The following is a 20,954-nucleotide window of genomic DNA, read 5'->3' on the forward strand; positions in this document are numbered from 1 at the left end:
AAGCAAGTTAAAGTGTGCAACCCTGTTATTTCTCTGGGCAAGACGTAGAAATATGAAGGGCTATTACAACCTACTCCCCTTCCTATGCAGGATGCAGGAAGAGGGGAAGTTTTATTGCAGAACAGCCAAGCACCGTTCTCTTCCCCTGTGCGTGAGAGGAGGGAGCCTGCCTTTCCCTGAAACAGCTCCAATCCCCAACTCCCGTAGCGCTGGGAACCGGCACAGGAGGTTAAATCAACGGCTGGTGGCTCTGCTCTGCCAGCAGGTGCCCTGAATTGTGTGATAATGAAGGAGATGCACGCCTTAAGTGCCACCAGATTAAAATGCTAATGCAGGAGCACAGGTTCAGCTGTGCTGTTGCTGGGGGTCAGGCGCTTCTGCAGCTTCTTGGCTGGAGATCTGTTTCTCCGGAGCTTGGAAGTGCTCGGTGGCCAGGGGAGCTGGGCATCCTGGCCGCCTGCGAGGAGGTAGGTTGAGCTGGCCGGGGCTGTATGAGGAGGAGGAGGAGGCATCTCAGCGGAGCCCAGCGGTTCCTCCTACCTTTTTTTGGGTGTCCCCGCCCTCCTTACTTCCTTTCTCACTCTGTCCCTGCCCCTGAGGGACAGGAGCGCTAGCAGCAGGTTTGACTCCTGTGGAAAGGAGGTGACAAGTATGATGATCCCAGAGGAGATTGAGAGACTCCTTGAAGGTAACCACAAGTTCCTCCTTGCTCCCCTTGTGCTTAAAGGGGAAAAATCTGCTGTGGTTGCAGGGGAAGAAGCTGAAAAGCTTTTTACACCTCACTGTGCTGAGACAGAGAGGGGAGTGGAAGGACACTGGGGGAACTGCTTCTTTTCTAAGGCTGATGGTTTTGGGGTCCTCAGGTTATGTGTGTCTTCCTTGTCTCTAACCCCAATGAGAGTGTAGGGGATGTGGCTGCATGTCCTGGTGTTTTTGGGGCTGCCCTCATGTTGCTCAGGGTCTGGCAGGTGGGTCTACACCTGTGTTAGGGGTGGGGGAAGCTCTCTGGTGGCCTCAGAGCCTGTGCAAGGGGAAGGGAGTGTATGAAAGATTGAGGGGGTCTCTTCTGGCATGGTCAAAAGATGTCCCCACTGAGTGCTTTTGGTTGAGAACTTAAGCTCAGCTTCACTAGGGTGAGACAAGGGAGCAGGTACAAAGGGTAGAAGAAGCTGGTGTGCTGCAGTGAGCCCTCTCAGCAGGCTTTTGTTGTGGCTTTGGTGGTGTCTCCTGGCTCGAGATGTTGTGCAAGTGTATGTTACTCTGGGGCTGTGATGAGCGAGATCGCTCGGTGGGGTACATCCTCAGGGAAGCTTCAACCCCATTGAAACTGGGGGTACGGCCAGGAGCAGTGCTGGCTTCCAGCCCCTCTTCTGCTTGATTATTTGAATGTGGCCTCCTGAGGTCTCAGTTTCTGAGTGAATGAGCTGTGCTGAGAGCTGACAGCACTTCTGTGTGTCAGGTGGTAGGTGGGAGGCTTCTGAAGTAATTTCTCATGGATTTCTTCACAAACTGGAACTGTACCACCTCTAGTCATTGATGAGGTGGGTCAGCCAAGCAGAAACCATGCTGAACTCCTCTATTGAGAGGTGCTTCACAAACGGCAATGAGTTGTGTCTGGCCCTTTGCAAGAGCTGCTGACCCCGTGGTGTTGGTAACCAGGGCTGGGTGGGAGCAGTGCCATGTGGAGGTGACCACATTACAACCTGCCCCTAAATAAAACTCCAGCAGCAGCGTTGTGGGTTGGGACAGGGTGTCAGCCCGGTACTGAACAACGCATGCATGCCTTACCGACACATCCTGCCCTCGCAGATGTGGGTGGATGGGGGGAAGGAGTCGTTAGCATCTCATGTTTGGGGCCGGCCCTGTTGCCGCAAGGCTCGGTGACCTTTCATTTCCTGCTGTGATGGCTCCTGGCAGCACCGAGTACTTGCCGTGTCCCCTCTGAGATGCGGGATAACTTCCAGTCCTGGTATCCACCAGCCTGAGAGACAGAGGGTGCAGCCTCCAAGCCCGTCAAAGCTCACTTCTAAATGCTTTGTGTCTTCCCCCAGATGTAGGTGTAAATTTTCTCCTCTGTTTTTTAATCATGGGGGCTTTGGTGAAGTTCACCCTTTCACATTTTTGATGTGCAGCACTTTATTGTTCGGTGCTGACACTTTTGTAAACAACTCATTTCTGCACCTGCCACCTTCCTTTAACTTAGATTATTTTCTTGTTAGCTGACTGTTTTTAATTGAAGGCTTCAGATCTCCTTCTAAAGCACAGCCTTTGTTTGCTGACAAGTATAGCAGGCTATGAATGGAGATTAATTGCATGTCACATACCTCTGTATCAAACTTGCTGTGTCTTAACAATCTATACGGTCTTGAGGCCTTCCAGTGGCTGAGGAGGTTTGTAGCTACACAGGCTGGAAATGAAGGAGCTTAAAGCTATTAGAGTGTTTGCAAACTGTATTACCGTAGGAATTCTTGTATTTAAAATGAAAATTACAGATGGAGGAGGAAACGTACTGGTGTGCAGGCAATAACACCTGCCTCCTTGTATTAAAGCCCGGTCCGTAGTGCAGTGCTGTTTTGATGCCCGGAGTCGATGGTTTGCTAGTAACGGTTGTGTTGTTATCGCCTGAGGCATCTCTGAGGTTGCAGTGGTTGAAAGCCAACACAATATGGCCATTCTCTCTACGTTGCAATCCTGCAACACTTCTGAATGCTTGTTATTTCCTTTTTATGATTAAATGTGGTTGCAGCAATTATATCGCTTTGAGTTCCACCTTGCAAATAAGCCATCCAAGTTTTGTTGACTCTGTTGTCAGATAATGGCGCGGTTTCACTTTTTGGTTCCATCAGGTCCCTTTTAAAGCTACTTTTGCTTAAGGGTACTTCATTTTTGTTGAGCACAAATTTCTTCTGAAGGCTGAAACAGCGGTTCTGAAAAATGTGATATGTCTCTGACAAACCCGGGGCTTCTGCTTTGGTTTGGAGAAGCAAAGGCAGTCTGGCAGTCTGATTACCGTCCCTCCACCTGCCTCGCTCCATCCTCTTGATTTCAGAAGGTGGGGCTGGAAAACCAGTTTCTTGCTGGAGTCTGGGCAGCAGGAGGGAGGGACAGAGCAGGTGCTGCAGTGGGAGGCTGTGACTGCACCTGCACAGCCTAACAAAGCCGTTAGCTGCTAATTGGGAGGAAAGCAGCCTCAATGCTGTTTTAAAAATAAACAATACAGTGCTCTGTTTTGTGAGGGCTAATAAGCCACAGTCAGCATTGATGGAGCATCAAGAGTAGCTCCGAAATTTAAATGTCAGGGAATTCTGGGTTGAGACTTGGAAGCTGTTCTCAGTTCCCCCATTCTCCATTGCGTAGGGGAGAACGTCCCTTTCAGTCCCTTGCGGGAGGATGGATGGAGATTGCTTTGGTTCTCAAGGTTTTCTCTGACTCAGCCCCACAAAAGCAGGAAGGCTCGTCTGAAAAATGTTTTTTCACAATTAAACCATCCTTTTTTTGAGCCTGCAGAAAAGTCAAGAAATACTGTGTGTGACAGTTCACGGCTTTTATTTTGACAAGTGGGACAGGGGATGATAGTACCAGCCTTCCAAACCCCTGGCTGTCTTGGGACACATCCTGGAAATATTAATGCAGTCTCAGGGAAGCTCAAGGTACCTGCACTTTGTTGATAGGTGTCCTAAACTTCTTTTTAAACTAATTCTTCCCAGCCAGCTGGGGTGACAAACTGCAGGAGGGATTGTGTGAAACATCAAGGAAGTGTTGGAGCAGAGTGGTTGGCTCAGTGTTATCTTGCATAGCTAAAAGTCGTGATTCTGTGGGGCTGGCTCCCTGTGCATGGAGGGCAGGATCTCTGCTGGTGGCCTCCTGATGGCAGAGGAGTAGAAAAGAGGGGGAAAAAAAAGTGAATGTGTGTATGTGGATGGAGAGAATACACATGGCATCTTAATACCTTTCAGCTCTGCTCATTGAGTGCTGATTAACTCCTGGAATTTAGTGCTGCCATTAAAAGGTTATTTACTACCTGGATTTCAGAGCTTGTGACATAATTCTCATGATGCTGTGCATCTCCTACAGGATTAAAGTGGATAACTGCAATTGCTTCTAGAAACTCCCCTGAAACACTTGATGAAATCTCAACTATTCCCCCCCCCCCTTACCTTTTTAGCTGCAGGAAATGAAAAGGAGAGTCCTGTAAACTTTCAGAGTGGATCGCAGAGAGCAATCTATAAACATCAAGAATATAATGTTACCGACAAGCAGTAAAACTAACATTAGGGTGATTTACTCTAGAGCTGCTTACATATTGCTCTTCCTGATCCACTTTGAGAGTTTATGGTTAGGCTTTCTTTTTCATTTCCTGGCGCTATAAACATAGTGGCTGGCTCTGAAAGGGGCTCTGCCTGGTTTGCAGAAGTGACCCTCGTTCTACTATAACTTATCCAGCAGCTGATCTGTGCTGACATCCCAGTAAGTAAATACCGTATTAGAGCTAATCGCATACTCATGGAGCTAATCTGCGCTTAAAAATGACAGAGGGATCCAGCTGATATTTGCACAAGTTCTGGGAGCAGTTTGTTTTTCTTGCTGCTTCTTTCACTGTGGAAATACAGCCTGTACGTGGTGTCTCTCGCTGACCCGTTTCTACTGTGCTGTTTTTATGCTGGTTTGTATATAATAAATTGTCCCCTTAGCCTCATCTGTTCTTAAGCAGTAAGCTCCTCAGAGCAAGATATATCCTCTGTGCCTAGATATATGTACTTGGGTACTTTCTGTGTAATTTGTAAGTGGTGTAAGCCTCAGCACTGTTAGGCTTGTTGTAAGTTGGTACCTTATCTTAGATGTACAATTAAAACTGTACTCAAAATGAAACTGGGTTTAAGGATTACAGGGTTGGCCTGGGATTTAAAAAAGCTCCACTCGGCTGCTCTGGCAAAGCCTTTGTGTTATCTCAGGCAGGCCACCGAGGGCTAAATTACTAGTGGTGAATTGATATTAATAGGCATTTTGACCTGACACCTCTGTGCTCCTGGAGCTCCCAAAACCGCTGCTGGATGTAGGTGTGGGTTTGAGAGTGATGCTGTGAATTAACGTTACTGTCCATTTCCTGGGATGCAGCAACTGAGCATCCCCACATCAGAGGGGCTGTGCAAGGACCTTTCACTATCTCAGTGCTGAGTTCAGGTTTTAGCTCAGTGTCTCAGCTGTGAAGTGGTGGCTGCAGGTATGAGGAGACCGAGGAAGGAGCTAGTGAGGACATGGAGGAGTCTACGTTTGGCTGAAATGTGCTTATTAGTGAGTGTGTCTATCAAAACTGGTGCTTTCAGCCGAATAAATCCATAAAGAAGAACTGGACTGCTATGGAGATGAGTGGATCTGAATTCATTCCTCCTTCCCAGGCTGCTGTGGGTAGAGTAGGGTCTCCCTGGTCCTGTCACTCTGAACAGGAGGTAGGAAGAGGGCCCTGTTCCTGGGGGATGCCCAAGCATCAGCCTTGTTCCCTTCCATGTCCTTCCTTCAATTCTTCACTTTAAAGAGCTCCTTTTCTTTTTCCTTCCCCCCCCTTCCACCAAGCTCTAAGCCTTTCTTGTGTGTCATGAGCAGGCAGCCAAAAGAAATGAGGGCTTATGATTTTAATGGAAAAAGGTATTAATTTCTCTTGTGGCATTTTGATCTTGAGATGTGCTTGCAGGTGGAGGAGCTGTTTGTGAGAAGCTGGGCAGGTTCCTGGGGTGTGCTAAACAGTGCTGGCTGTTGTACCGGCAGCTGAAGCATAAGGAGCTGAAAGTCTTGCAAGCAGGATATTAAACTGACATTAGTGTCACAGCATGGGGTGCGAGTTAAAGGTTGGAGAGGCCTGTGGATGTACAACACCACAGCTCTGAAGCCAACCTTTTCTCTGCTAGGGGAAACTAGCAGTAATGCTGCTGAAGGACAAGGGTGATATTCTCCTATACAGCACAGGTGTGATTGGAACTGTTTTGTTTTCCATGGGATTTTTTTTTTTTTAGGTTTCTGTAGAGAACATAAATATTTATGCAAATAGAAGACACTTAATCCTTTTATCTTCCAGTTCAGGTTAAAGTTCTGCACGTAGATGTGGCTTCCAGGTGAGAGAATGCCGTATTTACTTCTGTGTAGCTGTCTCTGTTGAGCAAGCACAGGGTGCAGTAGCTCAGCGATAACCTTGGGGGAGAACCCATGTGGTGATCCAAGTGCGCGTAGGCTGGTGCACAACCAACTTGTCATTCAGTGCTTGTCCTCTGCGACGATCATCCTTGTGAAAACCACAGGTTAGGGTTTCCTTGAAGAACTGGTGTTTTCAAAGTGCTTTGGATCCCCCTCCAAATGGGATAACCACTTCCTCTGCGTCCTCGCTTAATGCCAAAAGCCTTTCGGAGCAGCAGATTCTTAGGGTTTAGGACAGTAAAGAGGCGGGTGGAGTTGCACTTTAGTCCAATAGACTTATCCATATTTCACCTTCCTCTTCCTTTTTTTCTGCTTGGTGGTTTCTTTGCAGTTTCTTATTTGCTTTGTACAATTGCAACTAGAGAGCAGCTCTGTCATCACATGCAATATTTAGATCTTCTATCTGCAATCAGTTCAATGTCTTAACTTCTCCAAATGAAGTTTTCAGACTGATTTGTGGCTCTAGATGACACTGCTTGGTGCGGTGCTTCCAGGGCTTCCCAGTGCACAACTGGGTTTGTTTCTTGGCCAAGAACAGGTTAGTTTTTAACCTGTAATTCTTTTTTCCCCAGATGTTGAATTTTACCTGGCGGATGGGCTGCAGAATGAAAACTTGAGTCCTAAAGCAAGGGAACAGAGGGATACAATTCTCTTTGGCTTCCAGCAAGTCAAAGCCAGGTTAGTGTTGCCTGTGTTACTTTCTGATGAAAGCGCTCCAGAAGAGTGTCACGCCGTGGGGTGCCACACACTCTACTCAACTAGTTGGACCATGCTTTGAAAGTTAGTGGGCGTTCAGGGCTTGGTATCTTGTGGGAGTGCACCACACACTGGTTTATACACTCAACCAGTTATACAGTTGTCTGCAAAGTTGTCATTATCTGTGTTTGGGATTTGGTTTGTGTTTCCAGATTTAAAAAAAAAAAAAAGCCTTGGACTATGTCTGTACAGCTCTTTATACATGGGTCTCTGATCCTGTCTTGTTCTTCCTTCTCCCTTGTGCTAGAGAGGGTTTTGTGGAAAAATCCATCACTCCAATACTTGGGTATGTGGGTAAATCAATCCAGTGAGCAAAGATACATGCTGCCGAAAGCATCTATTTCATAAGTGGCTTCTAAACTCAAATATGCGTTGCCTGGGCTTTGATACAATAAAAAACAATGAAGAGGAGGACTTCTTGAGTTAAGACTCGGGTCCAACTGGATTCCAAAATCTTATGTCCTCAGGACTGTTCAAGTCCTGCTTGAGAACATGAGCTGCATCATCTGGATAAGTGAGTCAAGCAAACAAATGTTCTATTGTGGTAGGGGAAAAATCAAGGAACATAAACAGAAAACAAGTTGCTGGAGGCTTAAATAAAACTTTCAGCCTCCTCTGCATTACACTTTTTGGCTAGAAATGTGATTCAGAGCTTGCTGTTAATGCTCTAGTTATAAGATATGAGTAGTGTCACTTAAAGTTAAGACCTGACAATAAAACTCGGGGTGGCTGACTGATCTAAGCATCCAGTTTAAATAAAACTCCGCTTCTCGGGGACTCGACAGCAGAATTTTATCCTTCGGAAGGGCACAGCCAGACTCTATTCCCTGCAGTCCCACTGAAGAACTTTGCAAGATGCCCTGCTGTAGCTTAATCGATCTTTCCTGCTGGCTAATTAAGCATCAGTTTTACTCAGCAACACGGGACTGTGTAATTATCAGCCTGGGTTGCCCTGAATAATTGAAACAAGCTGAATGCAGAAGATGGAAACCTTTGGAAAATGGGGCTGTAGCGTATCTAATGGAAGAATGGGGGGGGTGTGTAGCGGTGTCCTGTAATATTGCAGAAGAAAGGGCTTGATTCCATGTTTGTAACAGACTGGTGCGGTTTCTCTGAAAAATGCCCATGCATTGGTGGGTATTGATCTTGGGTGGAAAGGGTTAAGTAAGCAGAATTCTGAATCTGAAGTATTCAGGCATCAAGTTAACATGTTTTTTTAACTGACCCAGGAGCATGCAACTCAAAAAGTGACAATTCTTTATCTTCACATAAGGCAACTCTAGGTCTGTTTTTAATGAGTTAAAAATAGCATGGAACTTGATAAACGTGTGAGGCACTTGGCAAACTTGGAAATACTGGATTGTTGTGGGTTCCTGAAGTAAGCAGTCTGTCTTTGTGTGCTGTTAGAGTTGCAAAGGGCACTTGAGCAGTGGGGAAAGATGTTGTTATGGCCATTGTCCTGCGGACCTCAGGCTTCCCAGAGGCTGTGTGTGGTTCTGGTGACTTGCTCAAGAAGAAGCAGCCTTTTGGGTCCTGGAGCAAACACTGATGCTGTGATGCGGAACTCAGCCTTGGCTCTTGACTCTTTCTCAGCCTAAGAATACAATTTGGGATAAAGCTTTTAGAACAAAGTCATCTCAAAAAGGCAGGCGATTTGGTGGCGCAGCCTTTGCATCAGGAGGAGGGGTGATGTGCAGATTCCTCCTGGATGCTCAGGTTCAGCTGTGGGCCTCAGTCCTGCTGCTTATTGAAATAAATTGCAGGTACTTCTGGAGGGGAAAGCGAGACCCTTGAGCAAAGACTGCAGGGCACTGCTGATTTCCTGCTGGTGTTTTATTGCTCGGTGGCATTTGAAAGGGTGAGAAGAACAGAGTATACAGATGTCCTTGTTCTGACCTGAGCCATTAACGCAATGATTTGTGGTGGGAGATTACTGTAACGATGACTGTGCCTTTTCATTTGAAAGCATCTAAGCGGGTCTTGCTCTTGGGGATGAGGCACGGGTTTGTCTCTTCGGGGAGCTTCCTGTGGCTGCTGCGGCGGGTGTTCAGGAAATCATCAGCCGTCGTCTTCAGGAAGCGTCTGCCTCCCCCGAGCAGCCCCGCTCCCCACCTTCCATCTCCACGGGGCCAAACACAACACGGCGTGTAGGGTTTCGTTATTTGGGTTCATAATGGACATAAGTAAACTGCTCAACTACTGGGGAGAGACACATGCGTCTCTGAAAAGCAAGAGCTTCATCTCGTATGATTATCCTGAGCCGGCCTCAATAACTGTTCCTGTAACTTGGCTGTCAGGTCTTTATATCGCTGCTCTCCCCGTGGCCTCATAACATTCCCCCACCAGGAGGTTTGCTGATGACTATAATGTGAACAAGTGGTTGGGCTTTATGTCTCCATGTGCTACCTGTGAGGATATATTGTTCCCGTCTCACCGCAAGAAGTGCGGTAGGTAGGGAGGGGATTGTGTTTGCAGGTTATAATTTTTTTTCCAAGGCAGTCCTGGGGTATTTTTGCTGGAGGAGCTGTGTCAGAGGCGTTGCAGGCGGTGGCTGTGGGGAGGCTGTCGCCATACGGCTGAGTTATGAGTCCCTGTACCGTTTTACTTTCAGAATTCATTTGGTTATTTAAAGTGCACTGTTGTGTTGAAACACTTCTCTCTTTTCTTTTTTTTTTTTTCCCTTCCCTACTAACTCAGATCCTATTCCACTTTTGAATATCTCATATGTAAATCCTGACCTGGCAGGTTTTTTCCTGATCATCTCTTTGGTTTTGTTGATAATATTTTTTTTTTATTTACTTGCCCTGATCGCTTTTTATGGCAGCCAGGAAAACAAGGCACAGAACACAACCAGAGGTTTGGTCCCCAGGAAGCACCTGTGTGAGGATCTTACAGCCCATTACCAGTTACCTGCATCCTGACTGTAGGCTGAGGGCTCTGCTCTGCTCCTGAACAGAAAAATAAAGTGTTGGTAATGGATAAAACCAACTTAAAAAGCAGCTTTGCTTTGGGGGAGGATAGGCAGAGGATGCGGCGCTGGGGCAGAGTTTTGCTTGTCTTCCAGAAGCCCCAAAGGTTGTCAGTTGCTTCTGTTTTAGGTCCGTTGGTGCCGAGGTTTTTGTTTCAAGTTGTTCCTTGGGAATGTGGCTGCTGTTTCTTGTGTTCCGAACAGAGCCGGCTGCACAGCAAGCAGCAGATGTCCGACACCTGGGATGAATCGGATACATGACTCCGCTCAGGAACACAAGCCCATTCTTGTCCTTTGGCAATAGCAGTAACCAAAAAAAAAAAATTCTTGCTGTTAAATGACCTCACCTCAGCATTTCGACATTTCTAGAGCAGTTACAATGGCAGGGGGTGAGGTGGGGAGAATGGGATTTATTTAAAAATATGGAGATAAATAGTTCCTCCACCTCCTTGGAGTCAGCCAGTCATTTAAACTCCCTGTTGGAAGGCAAGTTTGCATTGATGGAAACAAATTCTTAGTATTTTTTTCCTCTTTCCCTGAGGCGAAATGTAATAGTGCTAAAAGGAGAGCGAGGCAGACCTGTTGTATATCAAAGCAGAAATGAAGAGAAAGGGGCTTAATTAATGTTGAGTTTCTCGCGTACACCCACTAGGAAATCCAAAATAGACACTGAAACTCTACCTTTAATTTGCTCCACTGTGACCAAAACACCAGTGTGAACCTGAGGCCCAATCCTGCTACTCATAACTAATACACAGCACCATTTTTCGACATTCCTACCAGGAGCAGGAGCTCCAGCGTAGACCGGGCTCTTCACCTCTGGATAACAAGCCCCAAATGTTGTCTACCTGGACTTTGGTAAGGCCTTTGACACCGTCCCCCACAGCGTTCTCCTGGAGAAGCTGGCGAATCACAGCATAGACAAGTGTACTCTTCAGTGGGTAAAAAACTGGCTGGATGGCCATGCCCAGAGAGTTGTAATTAATGGGGTGAAACCCAGTTGGTGGCCAGTCTCCAGTGGTCTCCCTCAGGGCTCAGTTTTGGGGCCGGTCTTGTTTAATACCTTTATTGATGATCTGGATAAGGGGATTGAGTGCACCCTCAGTAAGTTTGCAGATGACATCAAACTAAGTGGGAGTGTTGATCTGCTGGAGGGTAGGAAGGCTCTACAGAGGGATCTGGACAGGTTGGATCAATGGGCCAAGGCCAATGGGATGAGGTTCAACAAGGCCAAGTGCCGGGTCCTGCATTTCGGTCGCAACAACCCCATGCAGCGCTACAGGCTCGGGGAAGAGTGGCTGGAGCTGCCCGGCAGAAAAGGACCTGGGGGTGTTGGTGGACAGCCGGCTGAACATGAGCCAGCAGTGTGCCCAGGTGGCCAAGAAGGCCAACAGCATCCTGGCCTGTATCAGGAACAGCGTGGCCAGCAGGAGTAGGGCAGTGATGGTGCCTCTGTACTGGGCACTGGTGAGGCCTCACCTCGAGGGCTGTGTTCAGTTCTGGGCCCCTCACTACAGGAAGGACATTGAGCTGCTGGAGCGTGTCCAGAGGAGAGCCACCAAGCTGGTGAGGGGTCTGGAGAACAAGTCATATGAGGAGAGGCTGAGGGAACTGGGCATGTTTAGTTTGGAGAAGAGGAGGCTGAGGGGGGACCTCATTGCCCTCTACAACTCCCTGAAAGGAGGGTGTAGAGAGGTGGGTGTTGGCCTCTTCTCCCAAGGGAATAATGACAGGACCAGAGGAAATGGTCTGAAGTTGGGGCAGGGGAGGTTTAGATTAGATACTGGGAAGAATGACTTTCCTGAGAGAGTGGTCAGACCCTGGAACAGCCTGCCCAGGGAGGTGGTGGAGTCGCCATCCCTGGAGGGATTTAAGGAACGTGTACACATGGCACTTCAGGGCATGCTCTAGTGCCCGAGATTGTAGGTTTGTGTCTGTTTGTGGGTGGGTGTGGTTGTGGGTGTTTGTTTTGGTTTGGTTTTGGTGTTCTGGGATTTTTTGGGTTTTTTTTGTTTGTTTGTTTTTGGTGGGTTTTTTTTTGTTGTTGGTTGGACTCGATCTCAAAGGTCCCATCCAACCAAAAATATTCTGTGATTCTGTGAAACCTCATTTTACTGCCTCATTGTCTAATTCTCAAAGTTTATGGCAATATTCCCAACACTGCTACTGTGCTATCGGTGGGGAAAACTCTGCATGTTGTCTTTTAACTCTGCGGTGAAACTTCTTGTGCATGAGAAGGTGATGTCCTGGCCTGCTAAAGAGCTTGCAGGAGCCAAGGTCTTTCCTGGAGCTCCACAGTTGCTCTGCTGCCACACCGGTACCTGTGTGCGGTGTCACAAATAGAGGAGCGTGTTATATTCGGAAAGATAAATACAGCCTCTGAGCTTGGAGATCGCTCGCCCTTGGTGCGGAGATGCAGAATACAGAGGGGGTCCCTGATGCTCCCGGTGCCTGGGTACCTGTTTCCATGTTCTGTTTCAATCTGAACCACAGAAATACTTGTTTTTGGGGACCAAACTTAGGTAATGCCCTAACTTGGTTCTTGCTGGGTGCTTTGCTACGTCTGGCCCCGACAGTGTTACCGTCAATAAGAAATCCCACACTGGCTGCTGGAGCTGAAATGGGGTGGTTTGACCCCAAATGGAAGTGTCAGGGTAAAGAGAACACAGCGACTGCCTCTGCTTTGGGCATCCTTGAGGCCGTGCTACGAATCTCAGCAGGCTGTTGTCATGCGTGGTTCATGCAGGCTGTCACAAACCAGTAAGCTACTGGTTTTATTGGTTTACAGGTGTAGCTGAACTGTAGCTACTCCAACACCAGGGGAATTTTGCCTAATTATTAGGCTGAACGTAATCCTTTCTGTGCCGAGGTATTAGAGTAGGATTATAAAACATTCACTAATGGAAATATATCCAAAAATCTGTCTAAAACAGCCTGCTTGGCCTGTTTTAATAAACTTCTAACTGTATTAACTACACTTATTACTTCAATTTTCAACCTTACTTTAAAGTTTTAAGATTGAAATTAAAGAAAATGCAATTTCAGGGTAATTTTGCTTCATTAGTGTAAATGCACTGCCTGTAATTCCTACCAATATTCAACTCATTATGCTGAATAATGTGTGATACCAAGATAAAAAGGAATTTAAGAATGTGACCTGATGGGCAGATAATTGAGCTCAGCACATTAATGCTGGGGCTGGACTGTAGCCCCACCACATTGTCCTTAATTAGGCAAAGTGCTGTTCTCCTCCTTCACGTTCTTCAGAGAGCTGAAATTTATTTGCTCAGCAAGGAAACGATCTTGCTGAGCAGGGTTTCCTTCACACTTACTTTGCCCATTAAATACAGATCTGTTCTGCAAAAAATAAAAGCAAGTCCCTGTCACTTAGAAAATGCGAATCCGAAGCCTGTTGTCCTAAAAATGAGCTCCTCAAGTTGTGTAATTTTTTTTTTTTTAAACTTTTCTGCAGGGGAGATGTGGCCCTTCTCGGGGTGGGGGGAGCGCTGGCCTGGGGACATGTGAGTGTGCGCTGCACCAGCTGGTGTTAATGGAGATCTAAAGCCTCTCACCACCTTGCACCAGTACATCTGCGCCGGGGTGTGTGTGAGCGCAGGCATTCCTTTAGTTTTCAACAGTCAAGTTTAATACCGACTGCGGTGATTATTTCTTTTTAAAGTCTGCTAAAGTTTCTGTTAGGATGTTCCCAATTTAGTCTGTAATCTCGGTAGGGGATTTTCCTCCCCCCCCCTTCCTTTTGGGGAGTGCTGAGGAAGGAATTCTCCTGTGTTAAGATACGGTGTGGTGGGGACACAAATTCAATTCAGCTGTTATCGTATCCTACCTGCTCTTATACCTGGGGTGAATGTGGCCATTCACTCTGCCAGTAATGCAGTTTGGTGCCTTCTGGGTTCGACTCCTTTCAGTAATTTGCATCATTTTCCATTCCAGCTGATAAAATTACCCCCGTTTCCCCATCCATTTCCTTGTGAATGCATTGTTAATCTGAAACCTGAGGACTGTAAATGATTGAAATTGTGTAACCAGAGTCTTTGCGTAGCTGCTGCTGCTTCTGTAACATTTAACCGAGAAATGCATTTGAAGTGGTTTGTAACCGACTTTGCTAATGGTGAGCTCCCCAATCCCACTTTCATCTCTTTTTTTCCTGCTTGAAATCTTGTACAGCATTGATTTTTTTTTTTCAAATTTTTTTTTTGCAAACATTAAAAACCAACAAATACTGTGCACCAAACAAATTAGACTGTCTTGAAATATCTAATTTAATAACATCTGTGGTGATATTAGTGTTCTTAATTGGACAGGAAAATACAGGAAATTTGATTGAAACCTGACTTTATTTTATGGTTCCTGCTGAAATTGAGTCTGAGAGGAAAGTGGGGTTTAGGCTTCGCTAGACTTCAGAGCTGCAAAGAGACCATTATAACCATCAAGTTTGACCCCCTGCGTAATACAGACCGTAAGATTTCAGACAGCACTTTTTGCTTCTAGCCCCAAATGGATCTGGTTTGACTCCTTCGGCTTTGGGATTTGCTGGAAGCAGTGGACGCTGATCGGCAAACTCAAGTTGTGGATGGGAGGAGTGGGTGTGTTAATTGTGTGTCTTACTGGATTTCTGAGCATTGATGGGATTTGTGACCCTCCCCTTCCCCATGCAACAGAGGATTAGGGGCCTGGGGTAGATCTGCTGCTGGAGTTCTGTGTAGAGGTTGGAAATATAGGAAGAAAACTAAATTATCTCAGTGTTCCAAGAAAACAGGAGTCCTGTGCTCATGCCAGAGGGCAAATCTAGACCTAGTGTGGCAGCAATAATACTGATCTGAGGGGGAATTTCATCCTTGCATAATCCAGGGCTTAATCTTCCCTTCCTTTTTGAACAAAAAGGGTTATTTCTGGGTTTTTTAGGTTTAAACACTGCTGCTGAGGTGATAGGAGTATTGAAGCAACTTCTTTGCTAGTAGCCCTGCATCTGCGAGAAAAGGAGTCCTGCTTGCTCGGGCTTGGCAGCATCACTGTCCTCAGGAGGTGACTGCTTTTGGGCAAAAGCTATGAAAAGCAAGCTCTACTCTCTTGGAGGTGAACCCATCTACAGGACAGGTAGGAGGGGTAGGATTTGGAGAACTCGCAAGTGCTGAACTGATGCTCTTGGGGTTGCTTCCAATTCGGCTTCTGTTACAAACCAGTGCCAGGATAAGATCTGTGATCGAGGTCTGGTGTGTCTTGGAAGCATCCTTCACTTCTGAAGACTAAGTCCTGGCTCTGTGGGGAGGCAGCAGAAGACTCTGGGCCTTCCAGACCAGATATGGAGAAACGTTAGTTCTGGCTCCAGACTGTAAGGGGAGTGGGTTCCTGTTGAGAAGGAGGTTTTCTGGCAAACCTGCCAGCTCTGTGACTCAGTTTCCCTTTCCAATGTGACAACAGTCTCTCCTATGAGGACAGGCTGAGAGAGCTGGGGATGTTCAGCCGGGAGAAGAGAAGGCTCTGGGGAGACCTTAGAGCCCTTTCCAGTCCCTAAAGGGCCTCCAGGAAAGCTGGGGAGGGACTCTGGATCAGGGAGGGGAGCCATAGGATGAGGGGGAATGGTTTTAAACTGAGAGAGGGAGATTTAGATGAGATATTAAGAAGAAATTCTTTGCTGTGAGAGTGGTGAGACCCTGGCCCAGGTTGTCCAGAGAAGCTGTGGGTGCCCCATCCCTGGAGGGGTTCAAGGCCAGGTTGGACGGGGCTTTGAGCAGCCTGGTCTGGTGGGAGGTGTCCCTGCCCAGGGCAGGGGGTTGGAATGAGATGATCTTTAAGGTCTTTTCTGGCCCAAACCATTCTATGAACAGCGTTTTCTTCTACTCTTTCTCATAGCAATTCACCCTCTGAGGTCTGTTTACACAGTTGAGTTGCAACTTTGATTGGGTCCAGTTGGAGACACTGCTACTAGGAGCCTGATGAATTAGCACTGGGATCTGTATGTTTTTCAGGAGCAAAGAACATAAACATTTCCAGAAAAGCAAGCTCCGCTGATGTTTGCTTGTTGAGTGTGTAACCTCAAAGGCTACACAATCATGAGAAACAGTTTGTGTTTCCAACAGAACAAATCTGTGGCTTCTTCCTGTCTAGCCCGAAATATGCACCGATGAGGTGAGAGGTGGGTGGTTCTTGTGAACCACGCAGGGGAAATACTTCTGGGATGTCTTTTGTTAAAGAATTGGCAGTGCAACACTCGCTCTTTGGCTTTGTAATGGAAATCAGATATTTCTGGGTTAGTTCCTCGCTTTACATATTGCATCAAAATTCTCTATAGATTCCTTTGTGAGGCTGTTTGGCTGAAACTAGTTAATGATTTGACAAGAGTTTTCTCCATCTCCTTCCACTTTCTTAGGGTCTGATGTAGACTGGACCTTCCTATTTGGTTGAAAACTCTGCTAGGCTTTGCCTTAAGAGGTACTCTTGTTGGGGGATTCCACCCGCAGCTGGTGGGCAGGGGCTTTTTTAATCAGGTGCTTAAAAGGCATGACAACATATATCACCTATTCCCAAACTTTCTGGTTAAAATGAATGAGAAGATTTTACTCTGGCTGTCTGTGAAATCTGAAAATTGTTTCTTGAAGATAAAGATGTCAAACTGATCCCAAGGCAAGTAACCTCCAAAAGAAAGATGCAGTTGAATGAGGATTAAGCCCACGGCTTCTAATTTATACTGTCTGGCTCAAGGGAGAAAGTGTATGGAGCAATTGTAATTTTTTTTTTAAATTATTTGCTGGGAGAAATGATTGGACTGTGTCTTTCAGGGTAAACCTCCCACAAAGCTAAAGAACGAAACGTTGTGTAACTGCCTGTTACCCACAGATCATGCATGTTAAAGGCGTAACATGCTTGTCAGTTAGTGCTGTCTTAATTGGGAACAAAAATCGGAATTGGCCTCAAGCTCTGTGCTTTGGAGGATGGCCCGTGATGACAAACCTGCTTCTGCTGGCTGAGTTCCTCCTCCTCTGCTGCGCAGGAACATGCTTTATTCTGAATCCATAAGCATGTGACGGGGCTATAGATATATTTGAGCTGGCCCTATTTGCTACCCAGGTTGTTGAAGCAAAAATGGGCATTTTGCCCAAATAATTGCATTTATTGGGTAATGCAGGAACAAAAAATTATTCTGGCCACCTCTGAAAATTGTGAAAATATAAATTGCTGATTAACTAAGGCTGAAGTTACCTGTAGGAAGGGGTAGGGGAAACACCGATGCTGAAAGTCATCCTTCCCCCACCCTCTTAGGCATGTACGAAACATCGGGGGAAAGAAAGAAATCCTCTAAGTGAACATACTGGAAATACTGTGGCATCGTATGCGGGTGCCTTTTAAGCTCTCGAGATAAGTAATTTATTCAAGATTTTCATGCAGTCAGTGGCAGATGAAGGAATTAGATCATTACTCTTTCATCTTCCATAAGAACAAGACCATCTTCCCCCCACTCCCGATTAGATTTTTTTTAAACTAACTTTCATTCTCTGCTTAAGCCTTTCCAGAGTGAAAATGATCAAAGCATGAGATTAAAGACACATCCTGATCTGATGAGATTAGAATTTTTGACTGTTTCCTTATGCTTAAAAAAAAAAGAAAAGCATCTTTTTGGTATTTCCCCTGCTGCCCCCCCCCTTAAATTTGATCAGAGTGAAGCTAACATGGGCTTGCTGGTCCAGTAGGAAATGGAACTCAATTTTACATTTTTTTTTAAACCATTTTACTGTATTAAAAATGACAGAGGTTAGAAACAAAGCTCTTATACTTTTATTGAACTGGAATTAGAAGTGACAGAAAATCATTTTGGTCCTAGTGCAGTAAATGTTATCACTAAAACATGTTCAGGGGAGATTAGGACAGTCTCTCAAGCACAAGAGACAAAAGTTCACAAAACAAGAAGTGATTTTTGCTGTCCTTGTCTCGCAGTCGTTGTCTGTTCAGGAGACAAAAGTATTTCAACTCTCGGGGATGCTGGACCTGGGGGGTCGGTGGGGACGCAGGTACCTCTCACAGAGCAGAGCTTCAGCCCAGGGAGGAGAGATTTCTCAAATCAAAGGTTGAATAATGTTTGAATTCTCAAAGCAAATGTTGAGTAACTGTTAATGCTGATTGGGAACAAAAAGATGGAGCGGCTGTGATGGTTCCCCTGACCTTGGGCAGGTGGTGTCGCTTCTCTGGGCTTGAGAGATAAGGTGAAGCTGCTGTAGGATGGATGGGAAAGAGCTTGCTGTGAAAATGGGGGACCACTGCCAAGAGCATCTGAAGGCCCAGAGAAATTTGCCACCCTTTCTCACCACAAAACACAGTGGTGTGGCTCTTTCAATGTAATGCAGCTGTTATTTCTCACCGAGTCCATTCTCCCAGGAAAGCTTCTTCTGTCTGTGCACATTTCTTATTTTTTATTTTTGTCCAAAGCAAACAAGTCAAATATTATGCCCTTAATCAGAATTCTGTTGTTGTTTTCTAATTAATCTGTGTCAGTAGCTTGAATGTTTGTGTTAAATCATTTTCTTCATGAAAGCTTTTAATGAGGAAACAAATTGATTGGATTTTTACATACTGGATTCTTGCCACTAATGCCTATAGACCAACCTTTTGTTACACATCTTGCCTGTGAATGGGTCACTTTGTGGTTTATCCCCAGTCCTCGATCTGTTTCCAAAACTTGCCAGTGCTGTTCCCTTATTAAAATGTCTCTGTCAGCCCAAGATGCTCCCAAAGCGTGAGAGATGAAGAAATCATGCAGGATTTTGTTTGGCGTGGCCAGTATTGGGCAGTCTGTGAGGAGCTGCTGTAAGGGAAGGGGTGAGATGAGGTTAAGAAAAGAGTCATAGGATAGAATCGTAGAATACTTTGGGTTGGAAGAGACCTTTAGAGGCTGTTAAGGCTGCAAAGCAAAAGGTCATGTAAACCTCTGCATTTGGAGAGAGAGACCTGTTCTAATGGGAGCCTTTGGAACCCTTCAAGAGGGGGAGAAGTGAAGAGAGGCTCCCTGGGGAGCAGAGGGTGTTGCAGGGACCAGTTTGCATCTGTAGGACTCGTGATTCCTCTTGAAGCTTCTTGCATAAAATGTGTGTGGTGACCATTCGCTGAGCTCCTGGCAGCACTTCTGGCATAATTCTCCCATCTGTCACTTATTCATCAGGCTGGAACAAATCATTAAGAAAATAATGTATGCTTATGTCTGTCTTTTTCTTTTTTTGGTCTTTCAGGTACCACTTGGAATTTCTATCCCGAGGTGAGTGGGAACCAGGGGAAGGAGGGGTGAGTCCTCACTGTTACGAGCTTGGGGAGCAGGGAAGGGCTGGATGTGTGTGGCGTTTTCTATGCAAACAAGGAGCAGAGCTTAAATTGAATATATAGCTGTGTGTGGCAGCTTTTGGGGCGGAAAGGGGCAAAGCTGTAGTGAGGGCGATAGCGGGAGTTGGGGTTAGAATCCTTTCTGAGCAGCAGAAATCCATTTCTCCTTACCCCTGAGAGCAAGTAATACAAAACTGCGGTGCTGACATAAACTATTGTCTTGGACTAGTGCAGGAAATTTTTTTCTGCAAAACTTCTGTCTCCAGAAAAGGCTTAATAAAGTTCAGAAAGGCCAGTGTATTCCCATGGGCCATTGACTTGGGAGTGAAGACTGTTGGGTAACCTTCAGCAGGCTTCCTCCGGTCTCATTGCTTCATGTTAACCCAAACTTGAAATTGAATCAACCTCCAGGTGTAGACAAATGGTCAGGCTGTAAATTTTTCAGGACCGTGACCATCTCTTGTTATGTCTGTTAACAAGCTGGGAGACTCTGATTGTGACTTTGATCTTCATTTCCGCAATAACGCGGGTGATGATTTAAACTTTCCAGGGTGCCTGCAGGTCACAAGCCGTGTCAGTGGGTACTTCTGCATATTCGGGGCAATTGATGGATATGTATTTCCTCGGAGCTGACCTGGAGCTCCTTTGACTCTATCGCATCGGTGGAGCTCAGCTCTGCTCCCTGATTTGGGGCGTTGGGTACAGCCGCGGGGTGTGGTTCGGTGGGTTCGTCCTTTTTCCTTAAAGATTCGCCCTTTTTCCTTAAATAGTGGTTGCGATACACAAGTACAGAGAGCAGGATCTGCCGGTGTTCAAACAAGATGGGAGCTGGGGCTGTAATAAAAATCCTTGCGAGTGTTCCAACTCAGCTAATCCTTCATTTACTCCAGGAATAAATTCCAGTATGTTACCTCCTCGATCAGGGCCCACTTCCAGCACATCCTGTCTGTCTGGCAGCACAGAAATGTCAGAAATGCAGCAGCGTTGCAATTCCCACTAGAACAGTGTTATCACATTTTAATATGAGCCTTGGTGCAGCCTCGGTGCTTCTAATTGCTTTCAAACCATTGTTTTCATGCGTTTGGTTGATGAACCCAGCATCTGGCATCATTTGAGAAAGTACAACAGACAGCTGTGTTCAAAATTAAAAAAAAGAAGAGAGAGGATTAGAACACATAAAAGGGCTCAAAATTAGATTTTTTTTTTTTAATTTTGAAAGTTCATACAATTTAAAGGGTGGAGGAGGGATGCTTTTGTTCTTTTGAAATATTCTTTATTCTTTTATAGAGTTGGAAGCCTAAGTAATATGAGGAAGACTGGTTAGTAGAACTATGTATAGACTTGTAAATGAAGTGCCTGGCTTGCTTAAATGCCTGCTAGGAATTCCTGTGCGAGTGTTTGGGTCTTCAGGTATGTAGGCGTCTCTAAACGTGTCCCTATGTCATCTTGGGAACTTATGCTATTGGGGGGAAAAAAAAATGTACTTAAGGAAACAGGACAACTTGGGAGTGAAAACAGGGGCTCGGACATCACCTTGAGAGCCTCGGCTCTGGTTTGTGATACCCTGCTGGGGGAAGGAAAGGTGGTGATGAGAACTTGGTGCGTGCTGAATGGAAAAGAGCCGGAGAATGACAATGTGGGGCTTGGTTTTAAATAAAATAAATCTCATGTGCCTAGACATATTTGATAAGAGGACTGCAAAAACCAGGTATGAATTAGC

At 45.9% G+C, this 20,954-nt stretch overlaps 1 protein-coding gene across 2 annotated transcripts in view; it reads left to right on the plus strand.

Moving 5' to 3' along the window:
• The first annotated feature begins 604 nt into the window (after nucleotides 1-604).
• Nucleotides 605-20,954, plus strand: part of SKAP1 (src kinase associated phosphoprotein 1) — a 157,278-nt gene continuing 136,928 nt past the window's right edge. Inside the window, exons 1-3 of one of the 2 annotated variants that reach the window (XM_074162788.1) lie at nucleotides 605-688; nucleotides 6,759-6,864; nucleotides 19,147-19,172. In XM_074162788.1, the coding sequence (XP_074018889.1) occupies nucleotides 652-688; nucleotides 6,759-6,864; nucleotides 19,147-19,172 (169 nt within the window). In that variant the 5' untranslated portion in view covers nucleotides 605-651. The remainder of the gene's footprint in view (nucleotides 689-6,758; nucleotides 6,865-19,146; nucleotides 19,173-20,954) is intronic. The other variant, XM_074162790.1, reaches the window with a different exon arrangement.

This window comes from Numenius arquata, chromosome 23, assembly GCF_964106895.1.
Source record: "Numenius arquata chromosome 23, bNumArq3.hap1.1, whole genome shotgun sequence".
Classification (NCBI taxonomy): Eukaryota; Metazoa; Chordata; class Aves; order Charadriiformes; family Scolopacidae; genus Numenius; species Numenius arquata.